The sequence below is a fragment of the Emydura macquarii genome, unplaced genomic scaffold, assembly GCF_026122565.2.
Source record: "Emydura macquarii macquarii isolate MOO-44397 ecotype Brisbane River unplaced genomic scaffold, CSIRO-AGI_Emac_v2 contig_719, whole genome shotgun sequence".
NCBI classification, from domain to species: Eukaryota; Metazoa; Chordata; order Testudines; family Chelidae; genus Emydura; species Emydura macquarii.
In genome coordinates, this window is record NW_027130856.1 from 9,891,514 (window position 1) to 9,906,018 (window position 14,505).

General features: G+C 40.6%; 1 protein-coding gene across 8 annotated transcripts in view; it reads right to left on the reverse strand.

The window, feature by feature from the left end:
- The window catches only part of ZMYND11 (zinc finger MYND-type containing 11), a 135,060-nt gene that overhangs the window by 38,297 nt on the left and 82,258 nt on the right, over window positions 1-14,505 (reverse strand). For 7 of the 8 annotated variants that reach the window (XM_067542684.1, XM_067542683.1, XM_067542686.1 and 4 more), the window contains one exon: window positions 6,704-6,863. The exons of the other annotated variant lie outside the window; for it this stretch is intronic. In XM_067542684.1, the coding sequence (XP_067398785.1) occupies window positions 6,704-6,863 (160 nt within the window). The remainder of the gene's footprint in view (window positions 1-6,703; window positions 6,864-14,505) is intronic. 8 annotated transcript variants of the gene reach the window in all.

Sequence of the window (14,505 nt, forward strand, 5' to 3'; positions counted from 1 at the left end):
ATAAGGAAAGGAAACACTCTTAAACCAAATGGAAAGGGGAAACAATCTGGAAAGGAAAAAGAGAATAGGCTTACTCTTTACTGTACGTTATCCTGATGAAATACCAGGTAGGGATCCCTGTACTGGAGGGCTCAATGTTCCTCCACTTTCCTGGAAGAATGGATGGCCATTGGAAAGGCAGTTTTAAGGTTGAAGGCTTTCCTTGAAACCTCTCTCAAGGGTTCAGAAGGGGCACCTGTGTCTGTGTTTAGCTCCATGCTAAGGTCCTGCATGCCTAAAAGGGAGTGGGTCTTGGCTTTAGAGTATCAACAATTCTAAAATATCTTCCACATGAGGTAAGAATTCACAGAGTTCTACCTTGCTTCTGAAAGCCAAAATGGCTGATGCTTGGATACTCTGAGAGCTGATGTTCATGCCTTTAACCAGCTCATCCTCAAAGGCACATATGTCAGGAATGTCACATCTAGAAGTATTTAACTTCCTATCCTTGAGTCTATGAAAATGCTCCAGGCTCAGCACTAAGCAGAAGTGTACATTTCTTTTGCACTTGCAATAGCATGGAAATCACCTACTTGGAAAATCTCTGCCTTGTCAGGCACACTAGACCAATGTGGCTAAGATCCTTCTGGCAAATTAAGCCCTCGTTCAGAAGGTCTTACGTGATGAAAAGACAGACAATGGTCTAGAGAGAGATTCAACAACTCCAGAATCCCAGATCTCTGTGCTACTTCAGAGCTGTTAGATGAGACTTGGCCTGAACTTCATAGTTTTCTGAAAGATTTTGCCAATCAGGGAAAGGAGATGAAGACACATGCTAAATTGAACTTCCAAGAGTGATTGAGAACATCCACACTTCAAGTTACCAAATGTACAAATGTGAAGATCTCTATTTTCCCTTTTAACTGAGAAGCCATATGGAAAGTTTCCACCTCAAGAATTCCCCATTTGCTGTAAACAGGAGGAATTCTGACTTCTGCAGATACCATTCCCATGACTATATCTGGCTTCAGATCAGCTAGTCCCACCCAGGACTTCAGATTCCAGAAAACAGAGATGGTTTAGAGGAACAGGAAATTCCTTGCAACCCACAAGATGACTGTGACTGACTTTGGGTGACATGCTTCTTGTCTTCAAATCCTCTTAACTATTGCTGCATTCAATGCTGGTGGCATTGTCTGTCTGGATAACCATTTCATATTGTCCTTCTGCTCGTGGCTGAAATGGTGAACTGAATATAAAAATCATTCTTCTAACAAGTTGCTTGGGAGCCTGTCTCTAGCAATAATGGGCAGCCATGTGATACATTATATCGCAAGTGGGTCCTCCCCAGAAAAGATCCTGTTCCTAGTGGCCACCATCTAGTCAGAGTAGTGGATATTCTGCAATCACCAGACTAAGAAGCCAAAATCAAAATAAGAACATGACTATAGCAGTAGTTCTAGACAAGTCAGTAAGGTAGCGAGGCACATGCAACTGAAAGCACACCCATGCTGCAACCAAGGTTGCCTGGATCAGAATTAGCTTATGCTTTCACTTTCACTATCTAAGTTCTAAAAGAACATTGTAGGTAGCTGAGAACTGAATCTGGCCCCAAGGTGGGTGGAGGTCTAGTTACAATCTAGCATTCAGGAAAGAGAGTCTAAAGAAGACTGCATCCTGCCGAACAACAGGCTCAGTCCCCTTTCTGTGCTGCCCCTTTCTGTGGCGAGTACTAACCAGAACCACCCGCACATTAGCAGAGGTACTGAGTGCTATAGCCAGTCCAACAGGAAGGCTTTGACCAGTCCCAGCGCAGGCCCACTGTGAACAACTAAAGCAATTTTAGGCTTGGCAAGTAGGATGGTCTCTGCTCCATCCAAGGTCACAACTGGAGTCCTCTTTTCTCAGAAACCGATCCCTGACAGTGTGACATGGCAAGAAATGATACTACCTTACCCGTAAGCATTTGGCCTAAAGATCAAGTTGTTGGGGGTTTCCTCAGACCCTCAGAAGTGCCTGGAAAATCTCAGGGCTTTTTTCAATGCTACAGCAATTGGCCATTGCAGCTGTGAAAGTGATGGCCAGGAGAGAAGAGGGAGATTCAAGAATTTGATCTTGTCTCAGCTTACTCAAGACCCCAAATTATCTGAAGTCACTTTGAATAAGTAACATGATTTTCCAGATACAAACATATGATTTCAATATTTATTTCAAATGCCAGAAAAGCCCAGAAGGGAGAGAGCAATCTGCATGCATTTGTACATGAGGAAATCTCATGGTTTTCAGTTTCCTATTGTATGCTTGAAACACTGAGGCTAGTGAGCTGCCTCCCCCCCCAAAAGCACGCCACATTAAACTAACACACACTGACAGGAAGGAAAAGGTGTGAGGGGAGTGTTTTTGAGGTGTGGAGGGAGGGCTGAATGTTCAGAAAAGGACAAAATGATTTCATGCCATGTCACACTTGCGGGGGATCAATTTCTGAGAAAAGACGACCAGAAAAAGCAGGTTTAGCAAGCCAAGAGAGCTGTCTCCATCTGCTGGAGCAGCAATTATCTGAGCACAATCAGCCAGCCAGTACCCTTTATAAAAAACAGTGACATTTCAAGACCATTGCCTTTTTCATGCGTCCGCTGTCTGTGCGGCAGAGAAATGGCACAAACACAACAACCAACTGTGGGGCCTTCCCTATTCACACTACCAGATGATCTGGCCATTACAAGATACTGTAGTGGTGTGAACTGAGCTGCATTTGCCAGGCAAGTGCACAAACCAGACCTTCCCCAATAACACATCTCCATTTTAAGGTAAGAAATAGTATTGTCTGGCTTTATGAATAAATGTAACTTTATTTTTTAATTGAGAATCCCTCTCTGTTGGCCAGTTTGGTCTTAAAACTTTAACCCTATAGAAGAGAGATAACATTTAACACATTAAGAATAGTCTCTATGAAAACCATTTGTAGGAAATTCACAAAATGTGTATGACCTTTATGAATTACTTTAACTCCTCAGTAAAAAGTGTGGCTTTTTAATAAGCATGGCACATCATTTTTAAGAACCTTATCTTGAATCAACTAGCAAAATGTATTTCTGGTGTAATTCCATTGACTTCAAAGTGACACACCAGGGATGGTACAGACCACTATCTTTTTAGGATATGAACAAACAAAATTCACTGACTAACTAAATTAATATTTAAGAATATTCATTAATTCTTTTCGGCCAAGAATTGTGTTTCCATGTTGCGTTATCCATTGACAGTAACTAAATCACTGGAACTACTATTGTTAAGGATTTAAACTAATGTCAAAATGTTTCTTAAATCAACAAAAGCAAGAAAACTCAGTCTTGTTAATAACAAATAATGTGCTTACTTTGCATTTAGCTTTGCACTTTTCACTTGAGGATTTCAAAGCATTTTAAATAAATAATCCTCAACACCACTGTGATGTAGAAAAGTATATTATATGTATATTATGTGTTACCACCATTCTTACCACTGCCTGTTGTGTCTAGGACTGAGAAGAGCACATAATATTACTTACCAGTCACTTGTGTTAAGAATAGAAATAATGTTTTAGTAGTGAACTGTAAACCACTGTTACCTGAATTCAGAGTTCCACATTTCTTCTGCACAAGGTGATGACCACATTGGTGCCTAACACAAGGCAAGGAGCTACATTGAATTAGGGATTAGTGTCACCAACTGTAGCAGTGGAAATGCAGATTTCTGAACTAAGATCCTGGCAAATAAGTAAATGAGGAAATAATTATCAACTACTTTTTGTTTACAACTGTATTAATGTGTAAAATGAGGATACATTTTGAAAAGCTGATAACTATGTTAGACCCACACCATTTGCATGGATGCTGAGCCAGCAAGCTAAATGGGTAATTGACATATCGTGGCATTACATGTGCAATTATCCCCTTCACATGATTAATTTGTTGTAGGTACCAACCTTTAGAAATGTTGTTAATTGAATTATGCTTCTTTTATTATTGATTTGGGATCTTAAATAAATTTGTTTTATATACATATCTATATATTTTATATATATAAATATATGAGACAGAACATTTTTCATTCACTTTTAAATCTGAATTTCCTTGTTCTTGTCAGTTTTTCAGAACACTAGTGTCATTTTAATAAAAGTTCTTTATATTTCTTTTTGAAACATTACCTCAAAAAGGTCACCTCTGAAGCAAAAGCCTCCCCATGACCACAGCCTGCCTTTTGTATCTTGACAGATCCATTTCAGGTCTTTTGCACAGTGTTTCTAAATGCACTGAAGTTTGTTTAAAGTGTTATGTTAACACAGCTCCATAAAACTTCAGAGAGTACCCTTGAAGCTGTGAACCATTGATCTGTGACCCTTCAAGAATGGTATCTTAGACCATTTAACCCTTTCAGATAGTAACCAGATCATTGACATAACATTATTAAGATTTTGTTATGTTTGTTATTGTATTAAGAGTTTGTTATGTCAGCAATTAGGATACAGCAATTAGACTGATACAGATGAGCAAACTAATATTGTAGGTTAACAAAGCTTTTTGTCCAGGCATAGTAGCTGTTACATAATCTGTATGATTTGTTTTATTATTATTACTATTATTATTAACTTGAAAAATGATCAGTCTACGTTACGCACGAAGGCCATCATGTTCTAACTTGGTTGCCTCGAGTTAGCCACATCTATCCACAGTTAGGCACCTCAATAAGAGGGACATGTGGGTGTTCAGCATCTCTGAAGCTCAGACCATTTATTTATGTGCTTTTGTGTAGATTTAGGTGCCTAAATTTAGGCCTAAAGCTTGTAAAATGTAATAGCTAAAAGGACATATAAAGCAATTTTTTATATCTGGGAGTGAGTTTTCTTGAAACAATTTTTCTTTACTTTGACTGGATGTGATGCAGAGTCAATGCAACAGGTTTTGGATTAGTTTCTAAAGGTATGTCTACAATGCAATAAAAAAAAAAAACCATGGCACCAAGTCTCAGAGCCCAAGTTAGCTGATTTAGGCTCAAAGGACTCAGGCTGCAAAGCCATAACATTGCAGTGTAGACATTTGGGCTCAAGTTGGAACCTGGGCTCCAGGACCCCAGGCGGGGGAAGGGTCTGAGATCCTGGGCTCCAGACCAAGTCTGAACACCTGCCCTGCAATTTTAGAGCCCCGCAACCCGAGCCCCAGGAGCCTGAGTCAGCTGACCAGGCCAGCTGTAGCCATGCTGTGATTCTTCTATCACAGTGCAGACATACTCTTACAATTTGATACTGCAACGTCTGAGTGCCCTCAGTTTCTAGTGATGTCAGGGAAATTCAGCATGTTAAGCAATTTACAGGAGCTACTGCTAAGACATTTCTGTTTGTCCAAGATATATTTTACTTCCTGTATTTTGAACGGAACAGCAATCAGCATGGCTGTGTTTGTGTGTCATTCCTCTAACACATTCAGCTCCATTTCATGTCAATATATCTCCTACAAGCCCTCTGTAGGGCTTATCTTTACTGCTGAATTCACTTGATTGTTCCCATCCACACACAAAACCCTTAACTCATGCTGACTGACCTGTCAGGGGATATAGGCTACAGCTCGAGTTAGCACAACTCATCAACTGCTAACACAAACACTTTGTGCTGCTAATCCAATCACTATGGGCAGTTCCAGTGTTATTTTGCAGTATGGCCACTCTCATTTGACTAACTCAAGTGTAGATAACTTGCCTTAACTCTGCAGTGAAGATATAGCCTCTGAAACTCTGATGACCTGTTATGAATTTGCACAACGGTCTTCCATGGTTGTCCAGTTTATGTTAGTTAATTGTTGCTACCAAAGTAGCAGAAGTTTCAGAATCATTTGACTGATCCATGAAGACAGTGGCTATTGTGAGACTTTTGATAATTCGTTAAAGCTACTCTATTGCTAAGAAATAAAAAGAAAGGTATTCAGAATAACAGTAGACAACAGCATGTATCTCATATTTTGCACATTTGCCATCCTCTCTTTAAAAACACAGCAATTTTTGTAGGCAGGAAATTAGAAATACTATGAACAGCCAAGCTAGTCTTTCAAGCTGATTAATTAGATTTAGTCACCATATTCATCTCCTGAACCAGTTTTTGGAGGACTATAGCTAAAATAGTGTATCATGATAGATTGCCAGACTGTTTCCAGACATCTGGTATAACATAGTTTTTGTTATTGTTGCATTATTTTTGGGTTGAGGGTACATAAATACAACTTTTCCTTGAAAAGGACTCATTTTCCCCCATCAGATTCAGAGTAGGACACCCTCAAATCAACACTCCCTTTTTAAAATACAATCTTTTAAAAAGATCACTCTGGATATCTGAAGATGTCAGAGGAGTCAAAGTGACTCCAGTAAAGTCTGTGTTGAAAATCTCCACATATGACCACAGGAGAGGTGAAGTTATGTCAGAGAGAGAAGTAAATGAGCAAAACTGAGTAAAGCCACAAATAGTGTTCCATGGCAGCAGATGAAAAGCCCTCGAAGGCAGAATTTCTATGAAACAGGGAGGACTTTAATAAAATATCTTTTCAGTGCAAGATTTAAATAGTAAAACCATGCTTGTGAAACATTACTTCATTGTTCACAAGTGACATCAATAGTTCATCTATAAGTAACTGTTAATGGAAATTCAAACAAGCTCCATGTCAACAAACATGATTTAATTTCTCATAGATATTATACTCACAATCTCATCTCCTGGCAACCAGTATCCTTCTTGTTCAATACCAGCTTTTGATCCCTTACATCCCACAGTCAAGGTTTCAACAATAAGACCATCCTTCACTGCTAAGCTCAGCTGACGTGTGGTCTCTTTTGGATGCATACCATGGACTCGAGACATATACCTGCACACAAAGCACAAAAGAAGTCCTTAAGTAATCATCTTTCAATTTAAATGTTACCAATCCCGTTTTTTACAGTTGGGAGTAAAAAGTATACATTTTATTAACTGATTTAGTATCACAGCAGTTGCCAAGTTTTTTGTTTTTTGTTTAAACTTGTGTAACATTACACCTCTTTCCAAACTCATGTTTTCTCCCCAGTAGGTTCTCCTCTGTGTTTTAACTGCTCAGAGGAGTCTGAGCACAGTAGTACTGCTGAGGGATTTTCCACAAAGATTCTCAAAGCTGACCACTAACCAACAACTGCTACTTTTACCTTCTTAACAGATACACGTCAAACTCTCTACCTTCAGTCCCAATCCTAGAGAACATAGTGCTTTACACTCTGAAATTGCTAGTTTCAACAAGTTTACTCATACAGACAGACCATACTATAGAGTGAGGCTTTGAATGTAACACAGTGAATTAATTAATCTGAAGGAGACAGTGATGCATACAGGACAATCACAAACAATGTAATTCATGCACCAAACATGAAACCTCAAGAACTTCTCCCAGTTATGGTAATAACTAGTCTCTTTCCTGTGCTTGAGGTTGCCAACTTGAAATGGCCGTTCTCAACTACACTGGCAAGAGCAAAGAATGTACAACAGGTTATTAGGCAGTTAAGTCATCTGCAGATAGAAGAAATGCCAGATAGATTTGGTCTAGTATATGAAATGCTGATGTTTGTCCAAGTGCAATTAATTATTCCCAGGCAAAAACAATGTTAACTTGAAATAAAGAATGCTAAACGATTCTCCGTTCACAACAAATGCAGAGCAACAACATTATTAGTTTTATTAAAAAAACCTCAAAAAAGGTCTAAAATGATGCTTATGAGCCACTGAGGTATCTGCACTGTGTGTGGAGAAAAAGAAGTGAGCAGCAGCTGGGTGAAATTAGTAGATGACTGAATTGAGCAGGGCCTGAGTTGGAATCAGTGACAAATATTCGTTCTGTGTCTGTATTTTTCTAGCTATTTATCTGTCACAGTTACGAGGTTCGCTACACTTCTGTTCCCTTTCTGTTCTCTCTGAGTGCATCACGCAAGGTGCATGCAACTGTCCTGAGGGGCAATTCCATAGTTCTCCAACTCTTAGACCAAACCCTATAGTATTCAATGCATCAGTTGTGCTGACAGAGCAGGTCAGAGCAAGTTCTGGCACCTGAAGTTTTTTCTTTAGGAATGTGTGACCAGTGGTATTTAGTGACAAAACAGTCCTTAACACAAAAGTATTGTTTATTTTAAACAGTAGGAACAAAGCACTTAGAGAAAAGGGCTTTTAAAACAGTCTACATGCATGTTACCTTATTTAAAGGCTTACCATCCCTGATGGTTATCTTGGAAGGCCTAACTTCTTCAGGCACAGGGGGCCCTGTGTCTCAGTCTCCTGGACTAATAAAAGATATTACCTCACCCACCTTGTCTCTAATATTCTTACACTGATCATCCCAATAACTAGGTCAATATACAGTATTAATAAATTATTACACAGCAGCTTCAGTTTTGTCACATTATCTACAGTATGTGAGTTGGCTAAGAACTGTGCACATCCAATTATTTTTGTTTCCCCAGCCTGCTTGTTTTTCTCATCCATCTGTTATGTCTCTTATGTTTGTTAGGTTGAAAGCTCTCTGGGACAGAAACTATTTGTACAGTGTCCAGCACAATGGGGGCCTAAAACTGCTTGGCTTTTAGGTGCTACTACTATATTAATATCAATTAGTAACAATAAAGTTGTGGTTCATACTGAAATTATAGTCAAAGGGCCAGATCCTGTATGGCTTTATGACCCCAGGTTGTTCTACCTGACACTACTTGACAATATAGGTCCAGGCTCCAGAGGGAGTGGGGCGGGGGCAGGGAAGAGAAAGGAAAGGGATACAGGAGCCAGGCATGACAACTCTGCACCTCCTATATGCCAGGTGAATTCCCATATGGTTAAATGGGGCTGCTTTCTGGTCTCTCTCTACTATCAGAGGGACAGATACCCACAAGAGAATCTGGTTCAAATATCTTATTTCCATTAACAAAATCGAGCCTTCTGCAAATATTAGCCACAAGACCCCAGAACTTTTTTGTCACTGTATAATGTTTTAATTTTCTTTTTATTTGGTTAGTAGAGTCCAACTGGATGAGTTATTAGAGCTGCCTGCATAATCCAAAAACTTAGGGGGGTTACCAAGTTACCAGATGCTTTTGGAGCACTACTGTTGTGCTTTTTCCTTTTTCTATGTGCATCCATTTTTAATCTTCCTCAGTATCATAGAGTCATAAAGTTTAAGGCCAGAAGGGACCACCATATCATCTATTCTGACGTCCTGCATAGTAGAGTCTCTTCTCAGTCTGTCTCTTCTTCGTGTGTATCTTTCTCTTTACTTCTGTTCTCCTCTTTGGAACTCACTCTGGTTCTTTTCTGCGTGCATCTCACCCTTTTGCTTTTCAAGATTAAGGTATACAGCTCAAGACAGGAGTAGTATTGTGCTTCTGCACAGAAGTCACTAACCATTTAAACACTGAGGGCAAGATCCTCAACTGCTGTAAATTAGTGGGGCTCCATTGAGCCAGTGGACATATATATGTCAATTTTCAGCAGCTGAAGATCTGCCCAGATAGTTTAGAGCTGACACTGGACAGTAATGTTAAATACTGGGATTTAGCCTGCCAGGTCTCCAGATTCCAAATGAGCTTTAAACTGTTAACACACCCAAATACTTTACTTCACTTGCTGGCATAACACAGAATGAACACTATCACTAGACTAGAATTACTTTATATAGAGGCATAAAGAGCTAACGCCTTAAAACTGAGCTAGGGAGAAACACGATTCCTTAAATACTCATCTCCACACATGCATGTGCATGAACACATACACAGCTTATTTAAATATTATTTCTGATTTGTGAATATTTGTTGACACATATTTATACTTTTATCTGATACCCTCACCTCCCCTACCAGACATTCAGCATGTTCAATTCTGATTTCTGACTCCTCTGGCCTTCTTAATAAAATAATAATAATACCTACCTCTTATATAACAATTTTCATTGTTATCCCCATTTTACAGATGGGGAAACTGAGGCACAGCGAAGGGAGGTGACTTGCCCAACGACACACAGCAGGCCAACAGCAGAGCTGGGAATAGAACCCAGGTCTCCTGTATTGCCAGCCCACACTCTATCCACTAGGAAATGCTGCCTTTTACATCTATACATGTTGCTATACATCAAAGCACTGAACAAACATTACCTAGTGAAATCTTTATAACATCTGTTTGCTTTAGGTTGGCCACAGATATAAAACAAGCCTTATTTTGGATGGGTGAGAACATAGCATGGAGACAAACTTAAATCCCTTAAACCAGCTATAATCAGTTAAGAGGCTGAAGCAACCTATTTCAATGAGAGGCAGTGCGTATTCTGGAGAAATAAGCACAGGAGTGGGTATCACCCATTCCTGAATACCAACCCCTGTTCTATCATGAACTTCCTGAATGGCCATGGAGAAGGCACTTCTGCCTTATTTTTTCCAGCTATAAAAAGGGGATAAGAAATCGTACCTCACAGAGGATTTTTGATTAATTACCTAATGGTCATATGATGCTTTGAAGATCTAAAGCACTAGTAATTTCCAAGATTTGTTGGGGTTTTTTTTCTTTTTTTTAAACAGCACTATCAGCATTCCTATGAAAGTATAGGTGGCCATGGGAAATATTTTACTCAGAAATGTGGAACTATTAGTAGAAAAGTGGACAAACCCAAAAATCCTTACTTATATCGAAGTATGTACATAAAACATAAATTTACAGAGATTATAAAGCAATACTGCATGTTCTGGAGGGAGTCCAGTTCTCTTCAGCTAGGAGCATAGCTAAAATATTCAGCCATGAGGTTGTGGGATTTGAATCAGAAAAGATGATGGTTCTTGAACAATCAAACATGACAGACTGACACAAGATGAGAGGCACATTAGAAATTTGAAGAAGTGAAATGCTACCCTTTCACAAGCATGATGTTGGGATTCCTAACTACTTTATCAAATCTATTACTGAGGCAAGGAGAAAACACTGTTCAAACGTCTAATACCCAAATGAGGTTAATAGTCCCAGAAGTCAGATTCTTCTGCTGGCAATGGATGCACAGAAACAGCTGGCACCAAGAAGTTAAGAAATAAAGAAGAGAGATAAAACAATCCCTGGTTGCTGTTTTCAACAAAGAGCTGATTTAGCCTTACCTTGAAGACAGGCAGTTGAGGAAATACCGGTTTGTTATGTTGTCCAGTTCTCCATTCAGATTTGGAAGCATAATACAAACCCCAAGGCTGTTATGCAGTCAGCCCAGAGAAGTAAAGCAAATACTCTTTCATATGGGTGAGAATATGTCAGGGAGACAAAGTAAAATCCCCCAAGTCACCAAACTGGCCCTAATCATTTAGGAAGTTGAAGAAACCCTTTTGAAATATAATTTATCTGTGCAAAGGGGAGTTAATGGTAATCCTCACTAGAAACAAATGAGGGTCTGTCTGATGTAAAGAGGACGTTCATCCAGATAATCTGCCTGCTAAATTCCAAATCTAGCCAGATGAGGTTGCCTGCCTGCAGGACAAAGAAAAAATAACTGAGGAATCTTAGGCTGTTGCTCAATAGTACAGTATTTATAGGTCAGCTTTCTCAGAGTTTCCCCATTTGTAAACTTACAAATGTAGAATGTAGCAGGATTGCAGAATTTGCAATAAACATTTAAGACTCTGTTACAGGTAATGTCTTCAATAACTGCAATGATCTTACCTTTTTCCTTGGACATAAATTCCTGACACACAATTGTTTGTGATCAGTATCAAGAAAATTCAGCTTTGACAGTCCATAAAATACAAATTTGTTCACATTAAGAAGCCAATGGAAACCAAATAATGCATATGCATAAGTAGCTGATCAAATGCAACTGATCACTGAAACACAATTTAAGCAGAGAATAACAAAATCAGATTTAGAACTATAATTAATCAACAGGACGGTAACATAGTAAACTGGCCTATCGTAAAGTTTGTAAATTAGATATTATAAAGGATTCATAATGAAAACTTTAAATTTTGGACCATGATTGCAGCTAAACAAAGTCAAGGATTTCTCTGAAACACGGGCACAATTGCTGACAATATGTTCAGCTGCCAGAGAGAAAAACTGCAAGGAATAATAGTGTTTTGTTTAAATTTTAAAAAAGTATTTAAACAATTAAAAATGAACCTATCCTAAATCCCTCAATCTCCAGGACACCACGACACCATGAAGACAGTGCAAAAGGGCAGCATTCTGGCCAGAGGTGGAGAATACAGCAATCGTTCCCATAGCATAAAGGTGCCAAAAGTAGCATGGCTGCCTCCTGCGCCAGCCACCCCCTCCCACCATCTCCAGCATAGGGAACATTGGGGGAGGAAGGAGGAAAGAAGACACAGTGGGGTGAAACTCCAATATGTCTACCTTCTACAGGCATCAAGTACAGCAGCTCCTCCAATTTATGCCATGTGCGGGTGACACAAGATTAGGGAGCCTCAACTAGCTCCTTGACTCCTCCCTGTGCCACGCTGAGTGGGTCCACGGGAGACTCTACCCCAGCTGTCTGATCTACCTTTGTAAGAACAAAGTATGGAATTATCAGCTTTTTATTGTTAACCTGTCAACAAATGAGCACCAACATCAAAAACTCCCTCAAATTTCCCATCCTCATACAGGCGTCAACACTCATCATGCTCCTCTCAAGAGTCTGTGCAAATAGATATGCTTTGCAGCGTGCCTGAAAGCTCAACAAATGGGGTCCCTGTATCAGGTCAAGAGGATATGGGAAGCTGATTCCAAGCTTATGATCTTCTCGTGGACAATAATCTACCTTTAGCCCCCTCTCTCTTCAATCAAGGAGGGTCTAATTTGAGCATCTCTGCTGATTGCAACAGTAAGGAGGTTTTACCCCATGCCACCTTGCCAACCCCCCAGCTGGGGCTGGGAGCAGGGCCATGTGCTGGGGCCAGGGGCTGTGGCTGGGAGCTGGGCTACGTTAAGGGGGCTGTGGTCGGGGCCAGGGACCAAGGCTGGGAGCAGGGCTACGGCGGGTCCCAGTGGCTGAGGCTGCAGCCGGGGGCCAGGCACCAAGGCCACGGCCCGAGGCAGGGGCTGGATGCCACAACTAGGGGCTGGGTGCTGAGGTATGACCACTGTTTTTATATAAACAAACATGGGACATAAGGTCTGCACCACTCTGTAGTATGATACAGCTCTGGTATTGGTGCATCCAACATCAGATCACCCTCTCTGCAGTGCACCTACTGGGGTAATGAACTCCCTAGCAGACAGCTTCAGCAGGCATTCTCATGAGGGCTGCAGATGGGAGCTCCATTTGTCAGTGGTCGAAGAGATATTTTTTCAGTGGGGATTCCCATCTTGGAACATCTTTGCTACTCAGGCAAACAAGAAATCCCTGGTTTATTGCTGTCAGAATGCACAGGGATGCTGCTCCAGAGGGACATGTGTGGATCGATGAAAGGCAAGAATTGCTTGCATTCTCTGTATACTGCTCAAAGCTTGAAGAGGTTGATGTGGTGCATGGCTTCTTGCAGAGTACAGGAACCCTGGATTAAATGGTCATTCATATGCGCTCCCCAGCCTAAACAGGACATATCTGTAATGAATATTCTTGTGGGTTGGAATAAAGGAAACCCCCACACAAACACTGTCCCTTCTCCCAGCACGTGAGATACTCAGACACTGGAGGAAGTGAGATTCTCTTGTGCAAGGAATCCCTGTCTGGAATGTAGAACTTCCTCAGCCAGACCTGAAGGCAGTACAGGTGAAGCCTGGTGAAAGGGGCCACTTACTTAGACAATGCCATCTGGCCTAAGAGGACCAAGCAGGACTGGACGGTTGTTTGGGGGCTGAGTTACAGCTATATACTGGGATCTCTCATTAAAAAGAATCTGTCCTGTGATAAGTAAGTCCTAGCCACAATCAAGTGCAGGACTGCTCCAATAAATTCTACTGTCATTGTGGAAAAGTGGACTTTCCTGGGTTTACTTGCTCCAATAAATTCTACTGTCATTGTGGAAAAGTGGACTTTCCTGGGTTTACTTGAAGGAGTGGTAAAAGTTGAGTAGGGAGGTGAGTGCTACCTGCACTTCTCAATATGTTTGACCCTTAAGGAGCCAGTCATTCAGGTAGGGAAGTAAGTTAGCTTTGAAAGTGCATACCTCTTGTTTGAGAATCCTCTCATGAGTCGAGTCCCTGACAAGAGACATGGAAGGCACAGACAGGAGTCTATTGTGTAGCTGTTTGAGATGATGTTCAAGACCCAATTATCCAAAGTTAGATACGTCCACATTGGCAGGAAACGGGCCAATGGGAAAAGGGAAAGGGGGATGGAGACATATGTGCCTGGTAGTTTGCAATGTGGAAAAGTAGGCTGGCAGACAAAGTTTTCTGCCAAAAAGATCTAATCTCTCGGCACCCTTAACCGAAAGGAGTAGATTTGGCTGCTACAGTCTGGTTCACTCCATGATCACTTATACCACCAGAGAGTTCAGGTTTGGATGAGAGATTAAATAGTCTGCCCCCTT